Consider the following 25,826-nt stretch of genomic DNA (forward strand, 5'->3'; position numbering starts at 1 on the left):
CAACATCCGGTTTAGGCTTTCCCCGCCCTGCCGCCGGACGCGCCCGTCTTAGGGAGGTTACTTCCGCCTCTTGGGGACAGCCCCCGCCCTCCCCCTCTCGCGCGCATGCGCATAGGACGCGCGGCGGCCCGCAGCGCACGTGGGGAATGGAGGTGACGGGACACCTGCCCGGGGGGGCAGCCAACATGGAGACGCAGAGCGCCGTGGAGGTCGACGGCGGCTTCACCGGCGTGGTGGCAAGAGGCAAGCGGAAGCGGCGAGCGGCTGGCGCGAGCCGCATGGACACGGCGGAGCCGCGGCCCAGCAAGAGGCCCAGCTTCCCTCCCGCCGCCGCCCCCACCGCCGCACTTGGGGTACGTGAGGCAGACAGGGGGTTTTCCCCCTCCCCCGCCGCGCCCGCCGGGGGCGGGGCCTAGGCGTGACGTGTGTAAGGGGCGGGGCGACCCCCCTTCTCCCCCCCCCCCCGGCGTGTAGGGGCCAGGGGTTGGGCAGGCCCTTGGGGAAAAAAGGGGTAACGGCTTCTGCATCCGGACTTCCGAGTCCCTGCGGTCCTGTAGATGCTGGAGGCTGCCAGTGGGAGAGGAAGAGTGAGTCCTGGTCAGACCCTCTGCCCGCTCCCTTTCGGTGCCTGCTTGCTGCCCCAGTGTGACGCTCGTTGGTATCTTTATTCCACCCATAAAGTAGCCTTGCACCCTCACTGTAAAGTGAGATGCGTGCCCAGGTAGTTGGAGCAGCTGCCACAGCCCCCTGGCGCTGCCGTCTTGCTGACAGCATTTTGCCCAATTTAGAGTCATAGAAAAGTGGGGCTGGCAGAGACCCCCAGAGGTCATCTAATCCAGTTGTTTATGCCTGGACACGCACAGCAGGACAGGCCTCCTCTTAGGCCTGTCTGCCGCATGTTGGGAACATGGATGTTATGCTTGCAGAGCAACAGTTAGCCCTTCCTGTTTATAGAGGGGGCTGTTTCGTATGTGTTAACTGAATTCATGAGACAAAACAGGAGTGAAGGTCAAAGGTTGACAGTGAGCTCACTAAAAGGGGGCACTGAGACTGGGCAAGATGGACCACCTCCCTCCCCATAAACCAGTTAGTATATGAGGTGCTGCCCTGCCTTCTGCAGTCCTTACCTTAGAGGTAAATCATTTTACAGGACATGCAAGTGGCTCAACCTTTACCCAAATCCACACTGATGCTACATTGGCTGAGCTACAGCTGAAGAGCTCTAGATGGGAATGAAGTAGGATTCAGCAGAGAAACCTCATCAGGTTTCCGGTTTAAAGGTTGATGTCCTTGATGGCAGCCTTTGGTCCTTAATGCAGCCCCTTCCCAACAAGTATTACTAGCACTTTGCACCCCAGCGCAAAACTTAGGCATAACATTCTTCTTTCACTGCTTGGTTGTTTGGTGGATTGTGAGTGTGGCAGTCCTGCAATCCACTGTCTGTTGGACTATTATTCATTCTGTTCAAGGGCGGGGAAAAAACCTGTTGGTGACTGAGCACACTGACAGGCCGTCTTCTAGCAGCCAGCGTGTCAGCATGGGTTTGGGGGAAGCTCGGGGCCACTTAATGTGCTGCACATCTCAAATGAGTTCTCACAGGACTGCACAAAGCAGGGCAGCATCTTGGAAACCCACTGATTTGGTGGGGAGGGGACAGGCCTCTCATACTGGTCAATTGTGCCTCCTCAGACCAGTGGGGGTGGGTGGCCTGGGTAATTTTAGAAATGGGTTGGACAAAAATGTGCATGTGGGGGTTTTGGAGAGGGGTGACCCTTATTTTGGGATCCATGGGGCATTAGTCTAATTTTTCTTTTTTTAAGTAAAACTGAAATCCCTTTTTCTAGGGTGAAAAAGTTGAAATGAGGAAAATCCCTGTACCAGCAAACCGATATACCCCTTTGAAAGAGAATTGGATGAAAATATTCACACCTGTTGTGGAACATTTGCAACTTCAAATCCGATTTAATTTAAAAACAAGAAATGTGGAAATCAAGGTAATGGGAAAGCTCTTTCTCTTAGTTTTTGCAAACAGTGTATCACTTTGGTTCAGCTGGGATGTGAAATACAAAAAATTGTAATGTGTAGAAATATTTTAATGATTTAGACCTTAGGTATTTGCTATAGGAAGCCAAATGAGAGCATTGCAAAAAACATATCCCAGTTAAAAAAGAGCAGTTACTGTTTTGAGGTAAATAGTTGACATAAGTAAAACTTAAGAACAGAATTTTATTCCTAGGACTGACTTTCATGCTATTTTTGTTTCTCTAACTTTATATCTCTCTAAGGAAAAATTATTTAGTTCTGGCACTGAGGAAAAATCCTGGGTATGGTCCAGCTGCTCAATCTTTTTTAAGAATTTAATGCATTATGGATGTTTGAGGCCACATACTGCCTATCTAGTTTTGAGTCAGTGAGACTTTTCTTCATTGTAGTAGATTTTTGCCTGGAGGCTACTGAGGTTGAGAACCACTGACCTAAGAGGCACAGTCAAAAAACAATATTTAAGTAGCTGATTCAGGATGAAATTCTCAAGTGCTTTTCTGTGAGATCATCAGGTGACAATCAGATTGATCCAGACCAAGAGTCTGCACTGCTTCTCACATTAGGTTATTTCTACACAAACTCAAGTTTCAAATCTCAGATTCTTCTGCTGTGCAAAAAGTGTCACAAAACTATCCCCATCCTACCTCCAATATGTCATTTATAACTGCAACAGCTTTGTAAGCTTTCTAGAAATGTTGTATGTCATCAGAAACCAGACCTAGTAATCTGCATTCCCTTGCGTAACTGGTTTGCCATGTTATAGCCATTGGAAAAAAAAGAGAGGCACTATAGATAAAAATAATTTAGCCGCCTCTCCTCTGGTAGCTGCTACAATGCTCATTATACAGTTTGCTGCTATCAAGAAAGATGTTACACCAGTAATGTACAGATTTCCATCCTCAAATTTGAAAATGTGACTTAATACATTTATCAAGATGTGTTTCAGATTACCACAACACTTTCACATCTTGATAAACGTATTAAGTCACATTTTCAAATTTCTTTATTCCTTTAATATGATAAAGATGCCTAATTTTGAAAAGTTTTGTAATTTGGTGTTTTGTGAGAGTATAGGGTTTCGTTTTTCAGAATTAGCAGAAAGTATGATTACATCTTTGGCATTGCTCCTTGATAACAAAGCATGGATGTGGTATTCAAAGATTCATAGATGCTAGGGTCGGAAGGGACCTCAATAGATCATCAAGTCCAACCCCCTGCATAGGCAGAAAAGAGTGCTGGGTCTAGATGACCCCAGCTAGATGCTTATCTAACCTCCTCTTGAAGACCCCCCAGGGTAGGGGAGAGCACCACCTCCCTTGGGAGCCCGTTCCAGACCTTGGCCACTCTAACTGTGAAGAAGTTCTTCCTAATGTCTAGTCTAAATCTGCTCTCTGCTAGCTTGTGGCCATTATTTCTTGTAACCCCCGGGGGTGCCTTGGTGACTAAAGCCTCACCAATTCCCTTCTGTGCCCCCGTGATGAACTTATAGGCAGCCACAAGGTCGCCTCTCAACCTTCTCTTGCGGAGGCTGAAAAGGTCCAGGTGCCCCAGTCTCTCCTCATAGGGCTTGGCCTGCAAGCCCTTAACCATACGAGTGGCCCTTCTCTGGACCCTCTCCAGGTTATCCACATCCCTCTTGAAGTGCGGCGCCCAAAACTGCACGCAGTATTCCAACTGCGGTCTGACCAGCGCCCGATAGAGGGGAAGTATCACCTTCTTGGAGCTGTTCATCATGCATCTGCTGATGCATGATAAAGTGCCATAAGCTTTTCTGATGGCTTCGTCACACTGCCGACTCACGTTCATCTTGGAGTCCACTAGGACTCCAAGATCCCTTTCCGATTCCGTGCCACCAAGCAGGTCATTTCCTAGGCAGTAGGTATGCTGGACATTTTTCCTCCCTAGGTGCAGCACTTTGCATTTCTCCTTGTTGAATTGCATTCTGTTGTTTTCTGCCCATTTGTCCAACCTGTCCAGGTCTGCTTGTAGTTGTTCCCTGCCCTCCGGCGTGTCCACTTCTCCCCACAGTTTTGTGTCATCCGCAGACTTGGACAGAGTACACTTCACTCCCTCGTCCAAGTCGCTGATGAAGACATCGAAGAGTATCGGTCCTAGGACCGAGCCCTGTGGGACTCCACTGCCCACACCCTTCCAGGTCGATACTGACCCATCCACTACAACTCTCTGGGTGCAACCCTCTAGCCAATTCGCCACCCACCAGACTGTGTAGTCATCCAAGTCGCAGCCTCTTAACTTGTTCACCAGTATGGTGTGGGATACTGTATCGAAGGCCTTCCTGAAGTCTAAGTAAACGATGTCAGCCCCTACTCCTGCATCCAGATGTTTTGTAACCTGGTCATAAAAAGAGACTAGATTAGTCAGGCATGATCTACCTGCTACGAACCCGTGCTGGTTTCCCCTCAGCGTAATTTGTCCTGCCGGGCTCTCGCAAATGTGAGCCTTGATAATTTTTTCAAAGACTTTGCCAAGGATGGAGGTGAGACTGACTGGCCTATAGTTGCCTGGGTCCTCCTTCCTTTCCTTCTTGAAAATGGGGACCACATTGGCCCTTTTCCAGTCCTCCAGGACAAGAGGAATTTCTCCTCGTTAGCTCACTCACCCCAAGTCACCAAAGCTGGGACTTGAACTCAGATTTCCCACATGGTAGGCAAGAACACTGCCACATAGCCACCAGTGCTGGTATGTAAGTGTAAGGTCATTTTAAAAAAACGATGCTGCCTCTGTCCAGAAAATGGGTAAAATCTCACCAGATCTGCTCTCTCCCTAGTCAGTGACGGCATTCTAACTTGTCTCCTCAGCTTGCTGGACATGCGTATGCACCTATCTCCAGATTCCTTCTGTTCTCTGTTGGGCATCCCCTGCATACTCCTCCTTCTGTCCCTCCCCATCTTAAAAAAGAAAGTGGAAAAGAAACACCTATCTTTATCCCATCTCATTTTTCAGTTATTGTCCAGCTTTTTTCTTCCTGCACCTTTAAATTCAAATGATTCAAGTTCAGCTGCATTCCTTGCTTTCTTTGGTCTTGTTTCTGTTGCCTGTACTCTCTTGACATGCTTTTGCTTGTCTTTAATGATACTCTTCAAGGCTTGAGATTTGCTGGCATAGTCCATGTGCATCCTCCTTAATCAGTTATCTTATTTTATTTTCTTTTATTTTTTTCTGTCACACATGCTGCTTTGAAATTTTGCCCTTCTGTGACTTTTGTGTTTCTCTTTCTGTGTTTTAGATTGCACTCACAATATTTCAATTGTTAGAAGTTGCGCAAGGCTTCTTCCTCATCTTATTTTTCTTTGATTCACAAATCTCTCTTCCTTTGACCTGCTGCCTCCTTTGTCCAAACCTTCATTCTTGCATGTTTTTTCCTGACATTCCATAACATTGAAGGCCCATAGTTATCATGATTTAGTCTGACTCCCTGCATGCAGTGTCTGTAACACCTTATCTGGATCAATTTCTGTATTTATCTAGAGCATATATCTGAGAGAGAGCAATTTCTCTATGACTGCACATTTCTCGTTTTTTCTTGATTTAAAGGTCTTAAGTGTTGGGTCCTAATGGATGATGCTCCAAATTAAAATCTCATTGGTGTACAGAAATTAATTAGCTTGAATTTATCCTGGTTGAACTTTTAGGCAGAATTTGGGGAGAATCTGGGGTGGAGATAGTTGGTAGGAGGCCCACTGCACAAGCGTTGCATTGGGAGGGGTGATGGCAGAGGTTCTAGTCTCAAGATTTGTGTGATAGTTTGGTAAGCATAACATACTGCACGTGGCCTTCAAGCTGACCATATCTCTACTTCCCTGCTCCTTGCTTCTCAGGTTGCTGTTTGTTTTGGTATGACTTGGGTTATGTTCCAGGGGATTCTGCAAAAACCTCCGTTTTTTCACATCATGGCAGAAGAGTGTTCAAGCAGCATCCATTGACTGGGTGGAGAAAGAATTCCAAGCATTGATTGGGGTGATCTGCTGCACGTTCTTGGAGGCACAGAATTTTGGGATCATTGAACGCCACTAGTAGATCAGATGTTATGGTGGATGGCTAGGGTTATTGCAGTATTTCAGCCTAATGAGTAAGAACAAGGAGATATTAGGTGGATCTTTACATTCCCACTATGTGCTCTTAATTTGCATCTATAATTTTTGCCTTGCAGACTTGTAAAGAGACAAAGGATCTGAGCGCTTTGACAAAAGCAGCTGACTTTGTGAAAGCATTTATTCTTGGATTTCAAGTTGAGGTGAGTTGTCAGCGACCAGAGTGTGAACGAATCCCCTTGTCTAAAATCTGTATTTGCCTTCCTGTGTAGAGTCCTTAGCCTTTAGTCAGATGACTAAGCTAGGGGAAGTCATTGGTTCAGCACCTGGAACTAGAGTTCTCTGAAATGATAAACCACTTTGACAGCTGTTGCCCCTTCTGCAGGTGCACAGAGAATTGATTTCATTTCAGCTTTTTCATTTTGGTTTATTAAATCATTAGAAGGTAAGAAACTGACAGAGTTGAAAAAACCAAAGTGGCTTCTTTTCCAAAAGGCTGAGGTCTACTGATTCTTAAATATTGAAGAACATGGTGACAAGAAAAAAACAGTTCAATTGATGGACAACTATAATACTACTTTTTTAAATAAACCAGTTAGTTTTAAAGGGAAAATATCTTTTGATAAACTTTGTGTGTCCAGGACGCTTAACGTAGCTTTAATGCATAAAAAAGCTGAAACATGGACTTCTTTTGCATCTTTTGTTAAATTCCAGTTTCTTTCCAGAAGCAGAGTACTACAAACAAAAAGTAAAACAAAACCAAACCCAAAACACCTAGTAAATAGGAAATGTCACTTCACATTTTTCTAGCATAATAAAATATAAACATTTGAATGTGTTTTCAGTTGTAAAGTGGCTTAAATTTGTACTTCTTGCTAATCTGAAGGCTGTTCTAAATCCACGTCAGAATAAAGTTTTACATTTATTTGTATATCATTGTTTTTAAGGGTTGATTCTGACTAGTTGGTGACCATTTAGGAAAATAATGAAAATATACAAATACTATAGAAGATTAAAATCAGTTACTTAAATCAAGGTTTCTTCTTTTCCGATTTTGAAAATCACAGTTTCAGTTAAGATCCAAGGTAAGTAGGCTCATATTAGATTTCTTCTGGGGTGCCATTTAGGGATGCAGTTTTTATTTAGGTATGTTCTATAAAAATGGTTAAGTTGTGTGTGTGTACACACCCATACAGTTTTCAAACCCATACCCAAAAGATAGTTTGACTCTCTTTGGACTTATCTTCCATAGGAAAAAATATTTTAAAAAATTCTGCCTTACTGGTACATCTTGTACTTTTTGAAAAGGATTAACTTTTTAGGGAAATAAGCATCTTATCTATTTTTATAAGTACGATCTAGGCCACGATACTACAGAGAAGAACCTGGGGATTAAAGTAGATAAATGTATGTCAACAGTATGCTCTTGTTACAGAAAAAGCCAACAGTGTCTGGATTGCATTACCAGAAGTGATGCTTTTGCTGTATTCAGCACTAGTGAGGTCTCACCTGGCGTCCAGTTTTGGGCCCTATACTTCAAGAAAATATGGACAGATTGGCTAGTCCAGCAGACAGCAACCAACTGATTAGAGGCCTGGGAAGCTGACTTATGAATAAAGGCTGGGTTACTTAGTCTGGAGAAGAGAAGACTGAGGGGGATTTGATGATAGTCTTCAGATTCAGAAAGGACAGTTATAAAGGTGGAGATAGGCTTTTCTCTGTGGCTGTAGGAGATGAGGCTAGCACCAATGGCCTCAAGCTGCAGCAGAGGAAACTTATGTTGGAGAATAGGAGGAACTTTCTGACCATGAGGGTGGTCAAGCATAGCAACAGGCTACCTTTAAGAAATTTTGGAATCTCCATCCCTGGAAATGTTCAAGAGCAGGTTGGACATACTTGGCTGAGATGCTTTAGTCAAGTATGATCCTGCCTGAGGAGGGGCAGAACTAAATGACTTTGTGAAGTCTCTTTCAGTCCTTCTTTCCTATGATCCTAAGTTACTCAAGCTCTTGCAGGGTTCCTTGTACAGAAACATGACCTGCAGCAAACTTGTTCTTTAGTGGGACTAGGTTTTTGCTTTTGCTGTTGGATACATTTAGTGAGGCCCTCTTGGAGATCTGTTTTGTTACATGTCCAAAGGAAATGAATTTGTAATGTTGATCTTTAAGCATATTTTTGTTCTGCAGTATTAAAACTTGCATAGTGTTAATGTCAACCTTTCTGATATTTTAGGATGCACTTGCTCTAATCAGATTAGATGACCTTTTCCTAGAATCCTTTGAAGTTACGGATGGTAAGTGTGTTCTCTTGTCATATTTTTTAATATCGTTTCATGCCATTGTGTTTTCTTTTCCCTTTCATAAATTCATAGATTCATAGATGTTAGGGTTGGAAGGGACCTCAATAGATCATCGAGTCCGACCCCCTGCATAAGCAGGAAAGAGTGCTGGGTCTAGATGACCCCAGCTAGATACTCGTCTAACCTCCTCTTGAAGACCCCCAGGGTAGGGGAGAGCACCACCTCCCTTGGGAGCCCGTTCCAGACCCTGGCCACTCGAACTGTGAAGAAGTTCTTCCTAATGTCCAATCTAAATCTGCTCTCTGCTAGCTTGTGGCCATTATTTCTTGTAACCCACGGGGGCACCTTGGTGAATAAATACTCACCAATACCCTTCTGTGCCCCCGTGATGAACTTATAGGCGGCCACAAGGTCGCCTCTCAACCTTCTCTTGCAGAGGCTGAAAAGATCCAGTTTCTCTAGTCTCTCGTCATAGGGCTTGGTCTGCAGGCCCTTAACCATACGAGTGGCCCTTCTTTGGACCCTCTCCAGGTTATCCGCATCCCTCTTGAATTGCGGCGCCCAGAATTGCACGCAGTACTCCAACTGCAGTCTAACCAGCGCCCGATAGAGGGGAAGTATCACCTCCTTGGACCTATTCGTCATGCATCTGCTGATGCACGATAAAGTGCCATTGGCTTTTTTGATGGCTTCGTCACACTGCCGACTCATGTTCATCTTGGAGTCCACTAGGACTCCAAGATCCCTTTCCACCTCTGTGCCACCCAGCAGGTCATTCCCTAGGCTGTAGGTGTGCTGGACATTTTTCCTCCCTAGGTGCAGCACTTTGCATTTCTGCTTGTTGAACTGCATTCTGTTGTTTTCTGCCCACTTGTCCAACCTGTCCAGATCTGCTTGCAGCTGTTCCCTACCCTCCGGCGTGTCTACATCCCCCCATAGCTTTGTGTCAGCTGCAGACTTGGACAGAGTACATTTGACTCCCTCGTCCAAGTCACTGATGAAGACATTAAAGAGTATCTGTCCAAGGACCGAGCCCTGCGGGACCCCACTGCCCACACCCTTCCAGGTCGAAACTGACCCATCCACCACGACTCTCTGGGTGCGACCCTCCAGCCAATTCGCCACCCACCGGACTGTGTAGTCATCCAAGTCACAGCCTCTTAACTTGTTCACCAGTATGGGGTGGGATACCATATCAAAGGCCTTCCTGAAGTCTAAGTATACGACATCCACCCCTCCTTCTGTGTCCAGGCGTTTCGTAACCTGGTCATAAAGAGAAACTAGATTGGTCAGGCACGATCTGCCTGCCACGAACCCGTGCTGATTTCCCCTCAGCATAATTTTTCCTGCTGGGCTCTCACAAATGTGAGCCTTGATAATTTTTTCAAAGACTTTGCCAAGGATGGAGGTGAGACTGACTGGCCTATAGTTGCCCGGGTCCTCCTTCCTCCCCTTTTTGAAAATGGGGACCACGTTGGCCCTTTTCCAGTCCTCCGGGACTTGGCCCGTGTGCCACGAGTGTTCAAATATTCCCGCCAGTGGCTCTGCAGTGATGTCGGCCAGTGCCTTCAGCACCCTCGGATGGAGCTCATCCGGGCCTGCCGACTTAAAGGCATCCAGTTCTTCCAAGTGACTCTGCACCATCTCATGGTCTACGCTTGGAAGTCTGGCGCCTTGCTGCTGCCTCTCTACAACCCCAGTGAGAGTCTTGTCGTGCCCCTCACTTAGAAACACTGAGGCAAAGAACTCATTGAGGAGCTCAGCCTTGTCCCCCCTGTCCGTCACCAATTGTTTCTGCCCATTTAGCAGGGGTCCTATTCCTCCCTGGGCCTTCCTTTTACTCCCAATATATCTAAAAAACAATTTCTTGTTGTCTTTTACTTGGGTTGCCATCCTCAGCTCCATGGTAGCTTTGGCCCGTCTAACTGCCTCCCTGCAAACACGAGCAGAGGAGGTATATTTATCTTTGGTGATCTCTCCCTGTTTCCACTTTTTATGTACTCCCCTTTTGTCCCTTAGGCTGCCCTGGATTTCTCTGGTCAGCCATGGAAGCCTCCTGGCCCCTTTCCCTCTTTTGCCTCGCTCGGGGATCGTCTTGCTTTGTGCCTGAAGGATCGTTTCCTTAAGGCACAGCCACCCTTCTTGGGCTTCCATCTCTTCAAATCTCCTACTCTGCAGTGCGTCCTTGACTAATCGCCTGAGTTCATTGAAATCAGCTTTCCTAAACGCTAGCACTTTCACCCTACTAGTTACCTTACCCACTCACTGTCTTATGGTGAATTCTGTTATTAGGTGATCACTGTCCCCCAGATGGTTACCGATCTGGAGATCTGCTACCATGTCCTCTCCCGTTGCCAATACCAGATCCAGTATGGCATTCCCCCTAATGGGACCGTGTACCTCCTGTGTCAGGTGGAGGTCCTGTACACAGGTTAGAAACCTGCGTGAGCGGTGGGACTTTGCTGTCTGCGTCTCCCAGCAGATGTCCGGGTAGTTTAGGTCCCCCATTCACACAACAAAATTCTATACATGCAGATAGCATTTAAGATCTATTATGGCTTATGTTCTGTGGCTTCACGTATATAAGTCAACAAGATAAATCAAGATCACACAAGGCTATTTCAAATATTTGTTACCCTATGATGATGTTTGATGAAAAACACTCTTAGCAACAAGACCTTGCTACAGCACTGAGAAATTGGGTGATTCCAGTATGTGGTGAAGCTTACTGAACATTATTTGAGCAATGGCACCATGCATGGTGCTGTACAATTGTCCCATGGAAGGGATCACATAGTTAATTAGCAAACCTGTACTTCCATCTTTTTGTTTTAAACATTGCCACAAGATAATAGTTATCTTCTGTATTAACTTATTAGGAATAAGCATCAGTTACTCTAAATTAAAGAGTAAGAAAACAGCTGACCTATGACTGGTTATCACTTGAGCTAAGAATCAGTAAATTTAAGCTCATTTAGTGGAAATATTGGTCTAGCTGGTATGTAGTCAGTCTGGGCACTTCAGTATCAGGAGAGGTCTTTCTTATTTTACTGTTATTTTGGAGGATTGGGTAGTAAGATCTTTAATGCTTGTTGTTCAGTCTAAAAAAAATCTCCTGGGGTATAAGTTACTTCCAATACAGGCCAAAACAACATTTGCCATTGTCCTGGCCAGGTGTACAAAGGTGGGGTTGTAGCTCTTAAAAATACGAAGCATTTTGTCTGTTGTGAGAAGGTGGGTATCGGGTTCAGATGTTCTGGCCAAAAAAGGTTAATTTATATCTTAGTGGAAGCATGTGTGAGTGTATAGCACCTAGTTAAGTGGCATAATCAGCATTGTAGGGAATAGCAAGCTGTGTGTGCTGTTTTCACATATTTTCTGAAACTCTGGATCCGTAACCTTTGCAACGGAAGAATTGCTTTATTATCTTTCCAAAGTAAAAAAACTAGCCCTATCTAAGTTAACATCTGGGAGTGATGCCCTGCTCATCTCCCCCATAGTTGCAGTGTCTTATGCTGCACTCTACTCATCAAATGAATTGAGGAGCAAACTCAAAACAAAACCACCACTAAAACCATAAATTATACTTTGTGCATGATCCTTTCCTTAGGGAAGGGATGAGGTGTGACATATGGTGGTTGTGAGCTGCTTATGCTACTGGAAGGCCTCTGAATACTATGGGGGGATGAAGCTGGTACAAGAAGCTGGGTACGTCTAATTTTAGTTATTCTGTTGTGAGCACATTAGTTCCATGTCGTCATACTCTGCTTCTTGCCCAGCTGCGCAGGAATTGACCTCACTTCTCCAGTCGCTTGGAGAGTTATTCCTATTACAATCCTACACAGGGATCAGTTCGCCCTCCTCTAAAACACAGCCACCTCAGGGGTCAATTGTGGTCCCTCTGTAAGTGCATTTCAGTTGTGGGTAAATTCCCTTTGTGTGCATAGGTATATTTTGCAGTCTATTCATGTTTGTAAAGTGATTTGAGAACCCCTGAAAGGTGCTATAGAAATACATGTTGCTGTTTCAATAATAAAATATTTTTCTTTTGCTTTAAGTCAAGCCTTTGAAAGGAGACCACCTTTCAAGAGCAATAGGAAGAATAGCAGGGAAAGGAGGAAAAACAAAATTCACAATAGAAAATGTAACCAGGACACGAATAGTTCTTGCTGACTCGTAAGTGTAAACATCCCTCTCATTTCACATGTTTTTTTCAGTAAAGTGCAAATCCTGAAACTCGCTCTTGATCCTTCAGCATCTTCCCTCTGTGCAATAGCCAAAACTATTCCTTTGTGCGGGGTAGGAACAGTTTTGTGTGAATAATAGAATGCCAACACCCCTGTGGAAGCATTTCTGTCAGCTCTTTTATTCCTAATCTTGTTTTCCCTGCTGATGAACGCTGGCAGCTTCAAAGCAATTGAATTTTTAACCTACATGACAATGATGAGGCCAATATTAGGATCAGTATCTGGACGTTGAACTTTAACCTAGTGAGATGTGTTCTGATAGTAGTGTTGGGTAGAAACTTCTATAATTTTGGGATCTCTAAGTTGTAGGAAGGACAGACAGTAAAAGTGAAAACAGGTCTGAAGCTAGCTGCCATGTTTATGTAAACATGCAAAGTATATTCTGTTTGAGAAAATAGAAGGTGCTTAATTTAAGTGCTTAAAGTGAATAATGCATCAGCTCCAATCTATTCTGTACTCAATCTGAGTTCACTAGTGGTGAGAGATGATACAAGTGTTAACATATAGCATTGCAAAGTTGAAGACAGCAGGGCACTGGGGTGTTCTAATGCAAAATGCTTGAGAACTTTAAGAGAAACTTCCACAAGGGTTGGAGACCAGGTGCTGGTTCCATTGGGTGCAACTTACTGATGTTTTGCACCTACTGATTGATGTGAAGAACTGTTCATTTACAGTTATGTGACACGGATGCATCTTGATGCTGCTGTGTGACTTCACCTGCTGCTATGAGTAGGCATAAATTGCATTCAAGTGTAAATGGTAGTATTTTCTCATTATTTTTGGCATGCTTGCTGAGTTTTACTGGGGAATGGGAGGTTGAACTGCCAGATATTCTTCTCTTGAAGACACAGTTACTGGATATAACTGCCTATGTGACAGTGTGGGTGTCCTCTTGGTGTCCTCAAAGCAAGGGTCATGACACTGCTGTGCCATTGAATGGGGCCATCTTCACCCCTACCTTGATAACAAATACTGGCAGACAGATGTTGGTAGTGTAAAACCAAAAGGAAATACCAGCCCAGTCAAACCTCATGCTTTTCCAGGGTTGTTATTTGAAGCTGCAAGAGTGGAAGCAAAGGAAGAAGAAATGGGTGCATTCAAAAGTGTATTTAATTCTTGAATCTCAAATGTAGTTGAGTACTGTAACATGAACTGTGTGCAAGGAATAGCCTTTCCAAAATAAATAACTTGCAGCATTTTGGTTGCTTATTGCAGGAAAGTTCACATTTTAGGATCTTTTCAGAATATTAAGATGGCACGAACAGCAATTTGCAATCTCATTTTAGGTAAGTCCTGTTATCCAACTTTTGTTTCTTCTCTGAAAATGCAAAATTAAGTCTTGTACAACTGGGAGTATTGCAGCCATGGCTGCTTTAAGAAGGACTTCATTCTTTCTGAGCATAATTGAATCTGAGCTCGACTCCCAGGTCATTCTTACCTCTGGAGATGGTGCACCATTCCTCTTTGTTCAGGGGCTTTTCCTTCTGTTGGGCTTGGTCTGCTCCTAGATGCTTGGTGTCCTTGCATGACACGAAGTGCTCTCTCTTTTGCAGGATGTCTCACTGCTCTTCTCTCCCAATTCCTCTGCTACAAGTAGACTAGAGAATGGTGTGTTGAACCAAACTCTGGTTTCATTGGACAGAATAAGCCAAGACAGATAACCTGGCCTGGGTGGGGGCAATTCTGCTTAACAAATGCAAAATTGGTAACAGCTCAACAATGTCCAGATCTCTGAATTGCCATTCTAGTAATCATAAGCATCTGGCTCCAGCCAGGAATTTTGCTGAGACATTATTTGTAAATTGCAGTTCCGTAATTCACTCCATGACTATCTGCAAAGCTCCACCATCTTATAGCTGCTCTCTTCTATACCAGAATCTGTTGTCTGACCCTGGGTGTTTCCCTTGTAATTCTCAGGTGAAAGGCTGATATTTCTTCCATGTATGGTTTTGGAGCATAGTTGAAACTTTGGAGCATCTTATTGTTGCTCAGAGCAAATTCTCTTAGTAGTAATATTGAAATGTCCAGGTGTCCAAAAACCCTTAATCTGACAGCATAATTTGTACCAATATTTGTAATTCATCCATGAATCATCCTACAACTGCATCTTTCTTCCCTGCAGGAAGCCCTCCATCAAAAGTTTATGGCAATATCAGGGCTGTGGCTAGCAGAGCAGCTGAAAGATTCTGAGATCTTGGGACTCAAACTTGGGACTCTAATTTGGGACTGTGTACCAATGTAAAGAAGCTGAAGATGTTAATACACAACTGATGTGTATGAAATTAACAGGAACAGTGCCTAACCTCCTTCAATTTGATTTGGAAGATTAGAAGAAAACAGGACTCCTTTTGCAGTCTGTTCTTTCAGGCATAATGTCTGACCTTTTGATGCAATATTTAAGTAACTTAACAAAACCCTGTATGTGATCATTACAGATTATACTCCTTATAATTTATAAATATGACTGAACTTTTCACTGAAATAAGAATACTTAGGAGCTGGAAATGTCTTTGGTTTCTGAAGGAAACGATGAAGTGCTGGAAACTCAGGGTTCTTCAGAGTTCTTCAGTTGATTGAACAGATGCATGCTTGAGTCTTCCAATAAAGTCAGTGTTGATATGTAAAATGAAATTCTTGAGACATGGAGAAGCAGGAGCCTGCATGTCTTAGCTTCAGACCAAATCTTTTTGTGTTACTGTATTGGATGACCTCAGAAGTCTGTGAAACCCTGAATGGAAGATAAAAAAAAAAAATACATGCTTATACTTCACACAAGCTGCAGTGACTCCAAACTGTCTCATTTTCCTGATTCCATTTTGGAACAGGGAAATTAGTTCTTATTTGGATACAACCTGTTGGATAACAACATCCAAATTTAGTTTTTTTGCTCTCAACTTTTTTTACACTAGTTTTCACAGATGGCTGTGGGGTTATTGCTTCTTGTTTGATGATAAAGATACAGGTGCCAGAGCAAGCAAAAGTAAACAACTTGTGGCATGTGAGCTGTAAGTGGCACAGGCAGAGGAAGGGATTGGAATGGCATGTGTGGGCTTGGGGCTAATTTGTGGCACACCTGCCAGAGAAATTGGTTCCCACTGGCTTAAAGAATGATGGTAAGTTCCAAGGCCAGGAGGTGCAGTTCCAAGAATTTTGAGGGTAGGTAGGTATGTGGTTGAGCAGCTTATAATTACTACCCTTGGGGGGTAGGGAGAAGAGAGAGAGGAGTTTCTATTCCTGAATGTTGTGGGGTAACAGCTATGCTTAAAACAGGCCCTCCTGCAATAGAGGAAGAATTGGATTAGGGAGCCTTTTCTCTTCTTTTGTAGTTTCATAAAAGTGGAGTAGGTGACACCTAACCAGGATGGTATGGAAAAAGGTTAATTATGCCTGTTCATGTGTGAGTTGAAGTGTATCAAAAACGTAGTGCATAAAGAAGACCTGAAGATTTTTGACAGTTCTTCAAGGCAGCTGTTACTCATGAAGCAAGAGACAGAATTTTGTTGTGGTCTAAACAAATCCAGAAGACATGAAATAGTAAACTTGCAGTTAAGTGGAACAGCAGCAGCAGACAGATTCTGATGAGGTCCATTGTTCATACTTTTCTGGGAAAGTACAGGGAAGGGGATAAGCAGGGATAATAGATGCATGATATGCAGGTGCTGGTGAAAGCTCATCTTGGTGTTTGGTTCTACTTACTGCATTGCAAAGGATAGTGCAGAATTTGGGATGGTCAGAGAAGGGCAATTAGAGATTGCTCACTTTGATTCAGCCCTTAAGTAGGTACATTATCTAATATAATTCTCTGCATATAGGTGGTGTTCTGTACCATGCTTGAGTAATGATCAGGTAAGACAAAACATGGACTGTGGTTTTAAATGTTATTTGATGTTCATCTCTTGCCATGTAATCCTGAGCTGTATTCACTATACATCCCTCAGACTTATATGAAAGGTGGGAGTCTAACAACTGTGCTTTCATTATATAGCCCTGATTCATCCACTGAGCAGGTTCATCCCATGCACTGAGAAAGACTTGGTTGAAAAGAGATAATATTAGTGCATATACAGAAAAGGGACAAAAAGGATTCTACAGGCAACATCAACTGTTTCCATCCTTTTGAGTGCTTGATTATGTAACTGACCTTCAACAGCTCTTATGTATTAATATGCTAGGTTTTTAACAAGCTGAAAAACTAATATTAAGTTGATACCCATCAGCAGGGTTTAAAACTTTAGAGGCTGGATGACAGACAGGAGATCTACCACTCATACAGATGTCCTGCCACTTGTACTGAGGAGGCAATAGCCTTGGTAGGTAGCTTATTCTTTGAGCCCATAGTGGTAGCCAGTAGGCTTACAAGTAATTGCTGGCAACAGAGATATTCCAGCCCCTTGGGTTCTAGAGGGAATTATGCAGCAGTCATTGACCATGACAAATTCCTCCTTGGCTGTGTCCAGACATGCATGAATGTTTGGTTCCCCAGGGAACACCTGTGCCACATGTGTACTGGCATGTGACAGGTTACCCTGGATGGGGCAGGAGAGGCTGGGGCCAGCACTACTGGTTCCAGCAGCTTTACCTGAGGTCCTGGGGGCCTCCTGGGGCTGCAGCAGCAGTGATCCTGCCTTGTAGAGCTCGACCTGCAGTGAAGTTCAGCTCCAGCTGGCCAGACTCAAGCTTCCGTTGGCACACTGCTGCCACATGTGCAGCTGTTTTTTTCCCCTCCCTTGCACTGCAGAGATCAACACAACATATGGTATGCGTGTGGCACCACAGATGTGCCTGTGGAACCACATACCACATGGACGCAGCCCTTATGTCTCAGCCCTTCTCAAGATCTAGTTCTGTCATTCCTGTCATCCAAGCTCTGCCTGTGTATTTACTCCTTTACCTCATCCTGGTTTAAATTTGGTTATTCTCCTCTTGCCTTTATGTTATATGCCTTTCTTCCACAGTGCCTGCATGGAAGGCCAGGGAGAGCAAGGGACCCTGCCTGCTCTGTGTCCAGCTTACATATGCAAGGAACAAGCGAGTCCAGATCTGCAGTCCTTCAGTGGTATATAGAGTCTGGTCAGCTGCAGGGGATGTAAAACATTCTTCATGCAGATGGCATCTTTGGACATTTTAGCTGCTAAGTTAATAATCATATCTAAACAGTCATCTCCCTGCCCCAAAGGCTTTTAACTTGGCCAAATTTGGGCAGCTTCTCACAGGAACAGCCTAATCTTAGCAACATCAAAGGCCAGCTCCTGCCAAATTTCAATTCAGTTCCTCAAGCCTGGGGTCACTATAGCTCCTCAGAAGAGGAAGATAAGAATAAAAGCTGGTTCTCTCTAATATCACTCAGCAAGCAAGTCATTATGCTGAAAATTTCCAAAATAATTCATCTCTCAGCAGGTAAAAGCAGACTGGCACAGGAAATATTAATCTAAACATTGTATTTAGTGAGCAACTGAAGTTAGGGTCAGCCAGAGCAACCTATAGTAGACAATGGTACCAGCTGTAAAATTTAAAAATACCTCTGAGTCTATATCTTAATGAAGCCCACTTTGCTAATATTTGCTCAATTACATAGGTCACCAGCGATCTGATGATTTGAGAGGATGAAATTAAACATGCAACGAAATGAAATAGACTGGCCTGGACTATCTGGACCACTAGAACACAAATTTCAGAATGGAAGGGCGTGTCCCCCAGTGTACAATTTACAATTTAAACTAAATATACCAACATACCAAGTGACAATTTGTATAAAGGAAGTGTTGTGCTTCTTGTCATTCCAAGTCAATAGATACAGAACACAAGTTGCCAAAGGATTTTTCTTAAGGTAAGTGGAGAATGAATGGAAGCTGATCTGAAAGAAGTCATGAGTGGCACACAGAAGAACCATGTCAGAATCCTAACTCTGGGCCAGCCCCAAACAAGAGCTTCAGGACTGATGCAAAGGCAATAAAATAATTTGTTTCCAGTTTAAGTAAGAGGTCTTTAGAAGTGAAGCAGGCTTTTCAGTAAGTCTTACTGGAGTTGAGAATGACATTGGGAGAAGAGGGGAGACAAAAGCAGCTTTAAGGTGCTTATCATGCATCCAGTTGAACTTTTACCACAACTGTGCCCCAGAACATAGGTGGGAGCTAACAAGCAGCATGTCTTTTGGATTGACAGATGAGAATACAGAAGTGGAAGAAAGAAGTTAACCCCTTAACAGAATTGTGTCCCAGTGAACAAACCAACCCCCCAAAACACTGGTGCTCATTGCAAATGGAAGAAGACTGGCACTGTTCCCAGAAACAGCTGCTTGTACCCACTTGGCAGAGGTACTTCAACAGCAATTTTATAGGCTTTAATCATAATTTTAGTTAAATAGTAAGCCTGGAATGCTGAGCTTTTGTATCTATTTTTTAGAAGAGAAAAATACCCCAGCATGTATGCGAAAAATTCAACAAAAATATTCAGAACACTTTCTGGCAAGATTCAAATATTTTATTTTTTATTCATACAGTATGAAGGTTCCTATAGTTCCCACAACATATGATGTAGCATGCAGAGGAAAAACTAAACATTCAACATAAACCATTTCCCCCACGCAAACTAAAAAACCTCATCCCCCCATTAAGGAAGTAACATTAGCACTATCTTCTAGAACGCCAGCCAAGATATGCACAAGCAAGAAAGAGAAATAGCATCCGCTAAAATGTTTGTAACAAATATTTATGTACAAAAAATTCACAAAAGACTAGGTTCCCCCTTGAAGCAAAGCACATGGCAGTTGACACTGGAACAGATACTATCACTGGCTGGGATTATAAGCCACGTACTGATCCAGAGGAAGAAGGTTACATGTAGTGGAGATTTTCGGTTGAACATTAACATTTACCAAAGTTTGGCAACATTACTTTTTTAAATTATGCAAATTATGTAAACAAGAGGAACATTTCAAATCGATCTACATGCAAAACTTCATGTCATGCAAGGACACCAAGCACCTGGATTTCTCTCTCTCAGACAGAGCCCATGATGTGCAGCACTCAGTTGAAGGAACAGCTATGGCAGACAGGTGCTTGATTTAAAGTAGGTTCGTACAACCTGCACTTTCCACAGCTGATTATAAAATAACTTTTATAGAAAAACTACTATACAGGAAAGATGTACTACCCTAAAAATCTAGCAAATGTTTTTCTTCCAGCCAATAGTACCATTGCAGAAAAGGGAAGGGATGATAGAAAGTTGTTAAATGTGTCCTGCTACTTTTATATCACACAAATATATCAAGTTACCATCCATTACAAATCATGATATGGACAAATCTAGAAAATAAAAGAAAAAACAACATCTCTCCAAGCAAAGGATTGGAGAAAAGCAAGAGGTATAAAATTTAGATGTGAAGTTTTCCTCCTCTATGGCATAGATTAACAAGATTTTCCCCCTGTATGAATCCTATATACATACATTTATTTATATATATTTATATATATAAAATATTACCAGTTATTTATGCTACCTGTAGTACTTTTTAAAAAGCAGAAGGGAAACTACTATGGTTGAAACATAATAAATTTAATGGCAAGAAACAATGCATCATCTCACTAAGCACTATATAAAATAAGTGGATGGGAATCCTGCACAATTCTATCAATCCTAAATTTGTTAAGCAAAGCACAAGAGAAATCATGAATGCACGAAACATCTTCAGATACTGCATCTAAAATGAATCCGTAGCAACTGCTATACATTTGCTTAGGGATATTTACTAAAATGTAACTGCCCCCAGTTACTAGGTGACAGAATGAAATGGCCATAAAAGCACTCTGCAGCTTCTACATGCGCACAGGCCTAGTTCTTGGCATTAGCATCATACTATATTCTCATATTAAGTAGAACTGTACTAAAAAGTTAAGCAAAGAGACACAGTCCCTGGTAATATATTAACAGGTATAAATAAAACTTAGTCTCCTGTGTTACAGAAATGTAATTAAAGTAAATTAGCAGGAAGCAATGCTTTGTCAGCCAGTCAATATATAGAAGCCTCTGAACAGTCACAGGAAAAGGAAAACAGTTGACCTAACACCCAGTTAAAATTTTACATTCTTTTACTATATATATATAAAACTGTGTGAAATAAAAGTAAGGATGTATAACCATATATTGAACTGTTAATGTTCTGCTTGGCACTTTATACTCTAGTTTTGTTTCTGAATCAAGTATATTAAATTAAAGCCCACCTAACTACTACCTATAGAAAGCTACATATATATCTATATATAAATACACACACACACACACATATATATATATATATAGATAGATAGATATTTCCTTGTTATAAAAGATGATGAAAAATAAATTAAAAAGCCAACCCCTTCCCTTTCTCCACCACACTGATATGCTCTTTCCATCTTGCTGTCCTTCAGACTTTAAAGTGCTACACTGAGTTATTGAGAGAATAAAAGTTCAATAACACTTAGTTGGCTTCATGAGGCTCATGTTGGAAAATGTGGCTTCACAGAGAAAAATACTTCCATTTAAATACACAGAGAGCGTTGCTGGACGTCTTGAGCAGATCTTCAGAGATGGAGAAGAAAGCAAAAGTGTTGGGTGGTGCCCTAAAAAGAGTCACACGTCTACCACCATTTTTTTGTGGATATCTAGGCCTCCTACAACCTGGAATGGGAATAAATATTAAAGTTCAATGAGAAACCAGAATTAAGGATAGCTGGCATAGCAACAAATGAACATAAATAGGTCCACACTTAAATTTAAAGCTCCATTACTTGTAGCTGGTTGCCTTTCAACTAACCCCTTGCTTTCTGGCCTCTCCACACCAATACATGGAAGGCCAAATTCACAAATAATATTTAAAGTGCAATAAATTACAAGTCCGTATGTGTAACACAATCCACAGCAAGGAACCTGAAGAAAGAGATCCACTTCTACTGACCTCTATTTACTACAAATTGAGATCTTAATTTGGTTTGGTTATATATTGCCCAGTTCATAAGTATGATTCAGATATGTATCATAACTCAACTACATTTTAAATTCATATTACTTTAATTCCAACTTCAAATGAAAAAAAATCCTCCTAGTCCTTCTTAGGGCCAGGGCATCAGAATTCATTGACACACACAGGGACATTACTACCAACTCTTGGAGAGCATGGATTACAAAAGTTACATTGTTCTGATGATTATTTCCTTCTATCCCCTTCCATTTTGACATTTTTGCAATAGATCTGTTACAAAGTGCTTGAATTGGACAGCTGTCCAACAATATAAAAACATATATTCCTAGTTCTTGAGGCTGTGCATGCCTCCTACAAGGTGCCTCCATCTTACAGAGGGGGTGATCTGCCGAAGGTTAAACAATTGAGTAAATTGTTTTTACTAGCCCTCACTAGCATCCTCAAGTTGCATCTACATGAAGAGACACTAATTGGAAAGAGTTTAGTGTGTCTTGTGCCAACACCTGCCAGCAACAAAGTAAATGTCAGCCAGTCTGAAAAAGTACCTGATGAAACACACATCCTTACTCATTTGTGATTACTCAGCTTCCCTGTGGCCTTGATAATAATTTTGTATGGGGCCAGGATGGAAAGGAGAGGGGAGGGGAGGAAATCAGGAGAAAGTTTTCTCTTTTTAGTTCCTTGTAATGAAGAAATGTAGCTGTTGAGTTTGCTCTCAGCCAGGTCTCCAGAGATAATTGTTGGTCTACAACTATGGTTTTGGAACCACAGCTTTCTACCATACAAACTCTTAAAATCTGCAGCCTGCATGTCTGGTTTCTCAATTTAAAAATACAGTTGGTGCACATATTAAGTTCCAGTCCGTTCTAATTCAGTCTAGTTTTTTAGACCTCAAAAGGGTGTTGAAAAATGGAATACCAAAGAATTTTTTTAACAGTAATTTGGTTTGTTCTTTTTCTACAGACATCTCTTAGTCAAAAATGAGAAGTCTGCACCCTGAATAACTTTGTAGACTCTTGTATGATTTTCAAAGAACAGCAGCAATTAACTATATATATAAAAAATTGTGAAAAAAATCTCTAGGTAAAATTGACTTTATTACAGTTATTTAAAACTAAAATGATCAATCTTTCCTTAATACTTACAGCACAGAACTCTTCAAAGGATATTCTTCCATCACCATCCTTATCTGCATTAATTATGGTTTTGTCTACAATTTGCTGTAACTGAGTGTCTTTGAGATTGTTCCCCACCATCATCTTCAGCACCTGGAAGAGTTCCCCATTGGAGATATAGCCATCTTTGTCCATATCATAAATGCGGAAAGCAACTACAGAAAACAAGAACAACGAAAGCATAATAGTAAATATGATAGAAACAGAATAAACTTCCATAGTATTTGAGATGTAAAATCTGTAACTTATCACTGTAAACAGCTTAGTAAAATATATACTGTTTCAGTGGGGCAGATCATTAGTCTCCCAGAGTAAAACTCTAAGAAAAAAGCAGCAAACAATGCTAGAGACAGTAGTGAACAATTCTACAATATTTTATTCCATATGTTATGGTTGTAGCACTGACTGTAAAAGCATTCCATTAACATGAACTAGAAAAACCTCAAACAAAAAATGTCAGCCATCAGGCAATACATTAACAAGGAAATGCAAGACCATGGCCTTCTATTGTACAGATGACCAGCCTGCCATCTTCCCCCTCTCACTGGTAAATTTACAGGATACTGTTTCACATAGTCAATTAGGCTAGGATATTTTTAAACATTTACAGGTAGCAGCTTCCCTTTCTGTAGCTATGTTATAGCTAGGTCATTACAATGAATACTAAAAGAAAAAGCAAAGATGAGTACATCTGCTTCTGAAAAATAAACTGATAAAAGCTTGCAGAAACAATTTCACTGTATTTCACTGGATTTCTTAGTTTCACTGACCAAACAAATGTAAAAATGTAATTCCTCTACTGCTATAAGCAAAATAATGCACTTTGTCCATAATGTCTATAATGGTATTAGCTTTGCTTCATTTACTCATTGCCTCTTTTTGTAAAGGTGTTACTGATCTCCACAAAAACATGAAGTCACATCTTCTTTCAAGAGATTTCCCAACCTGTCCTGACTAACAGTCTTTTGTGAGGATCATGATTTCCTCCCTATGGTTGACTTAAAAGTATATTTTAAAATATATCAAAAAAATGGTATGCTATGAATTCAAGGTACTTACACCTCAACTTCTGCTCCTTATCCCCTTTGACACTGAACTGGGAGACTCCTTCTATAAATTCTAAACAATACAGAACAAGGAAAGCATTTTCAAATTAAGTGTTTTAAGACATGCTTATTCCATTTACAAATCAGAATACTGAGAAATTACAAAAGGAAAACTGCTTTAGAAAAGCCTACATTACTGGAATTATTTCACAATAGGGTTGACTTGAGAAGAAATACTGTATTTATGTACTTAGAAGAGGGTTCCTAGCTTTTTTCAAACAGGAAGAATTAAAAAGTTATGTTCAAAGAACACAGACTAATCCAAATTAACATTCACTTAAAAATTCAGATATTGGACTTTAGAGGGTATTTGATGTTTCATGAAGACCAAAAATGCCTAATGTAATGACTTCAAGGTCTGAATATTCAATTTGTATCAAGAGTAAGTCCTAATCTTGCCCATGGGTAAGGAAGACATGAATTACATTTAAGATGGTCTTAGTGTTAATAAAATAAACACAGTATTATAAACAATCTTTAAAAAGATGTTATAGCTAAAATAAGCATTAAGTAGTGACATCTGTTTAACTACACAAGCTACAAGGCCATATTATTTCAAGAGTCAGATCTTGAAACCCTTACTCATGTGTGTAACAGTGAAGACAAAATGTACAGGTACATTGGACTGGGCCCCTGAAAAAGACTTTTTCTGGAGTTCTGTAAGGTAAGAAGCTGACCTAATTATAGAAAGCCTTCTCCTAACCAAATACTGGGGAAGTATTTGAGTGAGACCCCATAAATAAAGCACAAAGGCACTGTATCTACATTTAATTGGAGGAAGCTGACTATATTTTTTTTCCCCATGTTATGATTTATATTCTAACAACAATAAAATCTCCAGATTGGTCTGATGCAAGGTATATTAAAAGTATATGAGTGTGAGTGAGACATCAGACCAATTTGGAGATTTTATGGGAATTATTTGAGATTTTGCCAACAAATGATATAGCAGAAATGAATAAACTATGAATATCTATATGCTGATTCTGGTAATGCAATTAGAAGCTTTTTCACAGATGTGTCCCTCCCACTGTTACTATGGTCCACTTTGTCAGATACCGCAGAACATTGTGGGGAAACTTGCACTTTTCCCCGTTTGTGTTGTAGCGTGAACCATTGTAACAACGGGGATTTTTTTCTGTGCAGTGGATTGAGATGCATTCATTTACATAAGTATGTTCAGAAAGCAACACCAGCATTTATTACCACAGGACAAATACTTGTTTTCCATCACCTTTTCAACAGTTTTTGGTAGCTACATTATATGAGCTCAGACTCAGAAGCAAGAAAGTAACTCTCCATCATTACTTAGTTTCTGTAAGTGTATGTCAAGTTATTACATGCACTGCTTACACACACACACACACACACACACACACACACACACACACACACAGTGTATGTAATAACTTAACATACACTTACAGAAAAAAAATATTACATTTTCAGTCCTGAAATTAAATGTTGCACATACTACAAAACTGTTCCAGGAAACAGTCCACTTGCCTGTCTAGGGAAAATGGTTCAATAGTGGACCACACCTTTACTACTGAACATTTTAAAATTAGGTAAATATGTAATAAAACTGAACTCCAGGAAAAAATGCTTTCCATTATGAGGAAAGTTAAAATTTGAACTTAACAAAAAAGTGAACAAATTGGATCCACGTAGTTGGATAAACTTCAGTTTCACTTCAGTAAATTTCGAAACTATGCATTTATTATTCTCTCCTATTCCATCACTTTTTTCATTTTACACTAACATAGACTGCATATTTTCTAAAGCCAAGATGAATGTTATTTTAAAACAAAGGATAATCAAATTACTATTAAAACAAAAACTATATAAAATTATATTTAATTTTATGCTACACAGCTAACTAAGTCCATTTTTATAAGTACGTATATACATGCACACACCTTATTCATGGTAATGGTTCACATCA

At 41.4% G+C, this 25,826-nt stretch overlaps 2 protein-coding genes across 3 annotated transcripts in view; one reads left to right on the plus strand and one right to left on the minus strand.

Moving 5' to 3' along the window:
* The first annotated feature begins 84 nt into the window (after positions 1-84).
* On the plus strand, positions 85-15,272 carry PNO1 (partner of NOB1 homolog). Its single transcript, XM_014595033.3, has 7 exons — positions 85-353; positions 1,845-1,994; positions 6,215-6,298; positions 8,328-8,388; positions 12,453-12,570; positions 13,857-13,927; positions 14,764-15,272. The coding sequence occupies exons 1-7, from the start codon at positions 147-149 to the stop codon at positions 14,829-14,831; spliced, it is 759 nt and encodes a 252-aa protein (XP_014450519.2). The 5' UTR covers positions 85-146; the 3' UTR covers positions 14,832-15,272.
* Positions 15,273-19,099: 3,827 nt separating this feature from the next.
* Positions 19,100-25,826, minus strand: part of PPP3R1 (protein phosphatase 3 regulatory subunit B, alpha) — a 66,925-nt gene continuing 60,198 nt past the window's right edge. For both annotated transcript variants that reach the window (XM_059720026.1, XM_014595037.3), the window contains 3 exons: positions 23,835-23,894; positions 22,746-22,930; positions 19,100-21,299 (listed from right to left, as the gene is read on the minus strand). In XM_059720026.1, coding sequence (XP_059576009.1) covers positions 21,252-21,299; positions 22,746-22,930; positions 23,835-23,894 — 293 coding nt within the window. In that variant the 3' untranslated portion in view covers positions 19,100-21,251. The remainder of the gene's footprint in view (positions 21,300-22,745; positions 22,931-23,834; positions 23,895-25,826) is intronic.

Source organism: Alligator mississippiensis, chromosome 1 (genome assembly GCF_030867095.1).
Source record: "Alligator mississippiensis isolate rAllMis1 chromosome 1, rAllMis1, whole genome shotgun sequence".
NCBI lineage: Eukaryota > Metazoa > Chordata > Crocodylia > Alligatoridae > Alligator > Alligator mississippiensis.

Coding starts and splice junctions, on each gene's coding strand:
- PNO1 (XM_014595033.3), top strand. CDS start 147: ATGGAGGTGACGGGACACCTGCCCGGGGGGGCAGCCAACATGGAGACG. Junction 6,299..8,327: donor TTCTTGGATTTCAAGTTGAG/GTGAGTTGTCAG, acceptor CTGATATTTTAG/GATGCACTTGCTCTAATCAG. Junction 13,928..14,763: donor AATTTGCAATCTCATTTTAG/GTAAGTCCTGTT, acceptor TCTTCCCTGCAG/GAAGCCCTCCATCAAAAGTT.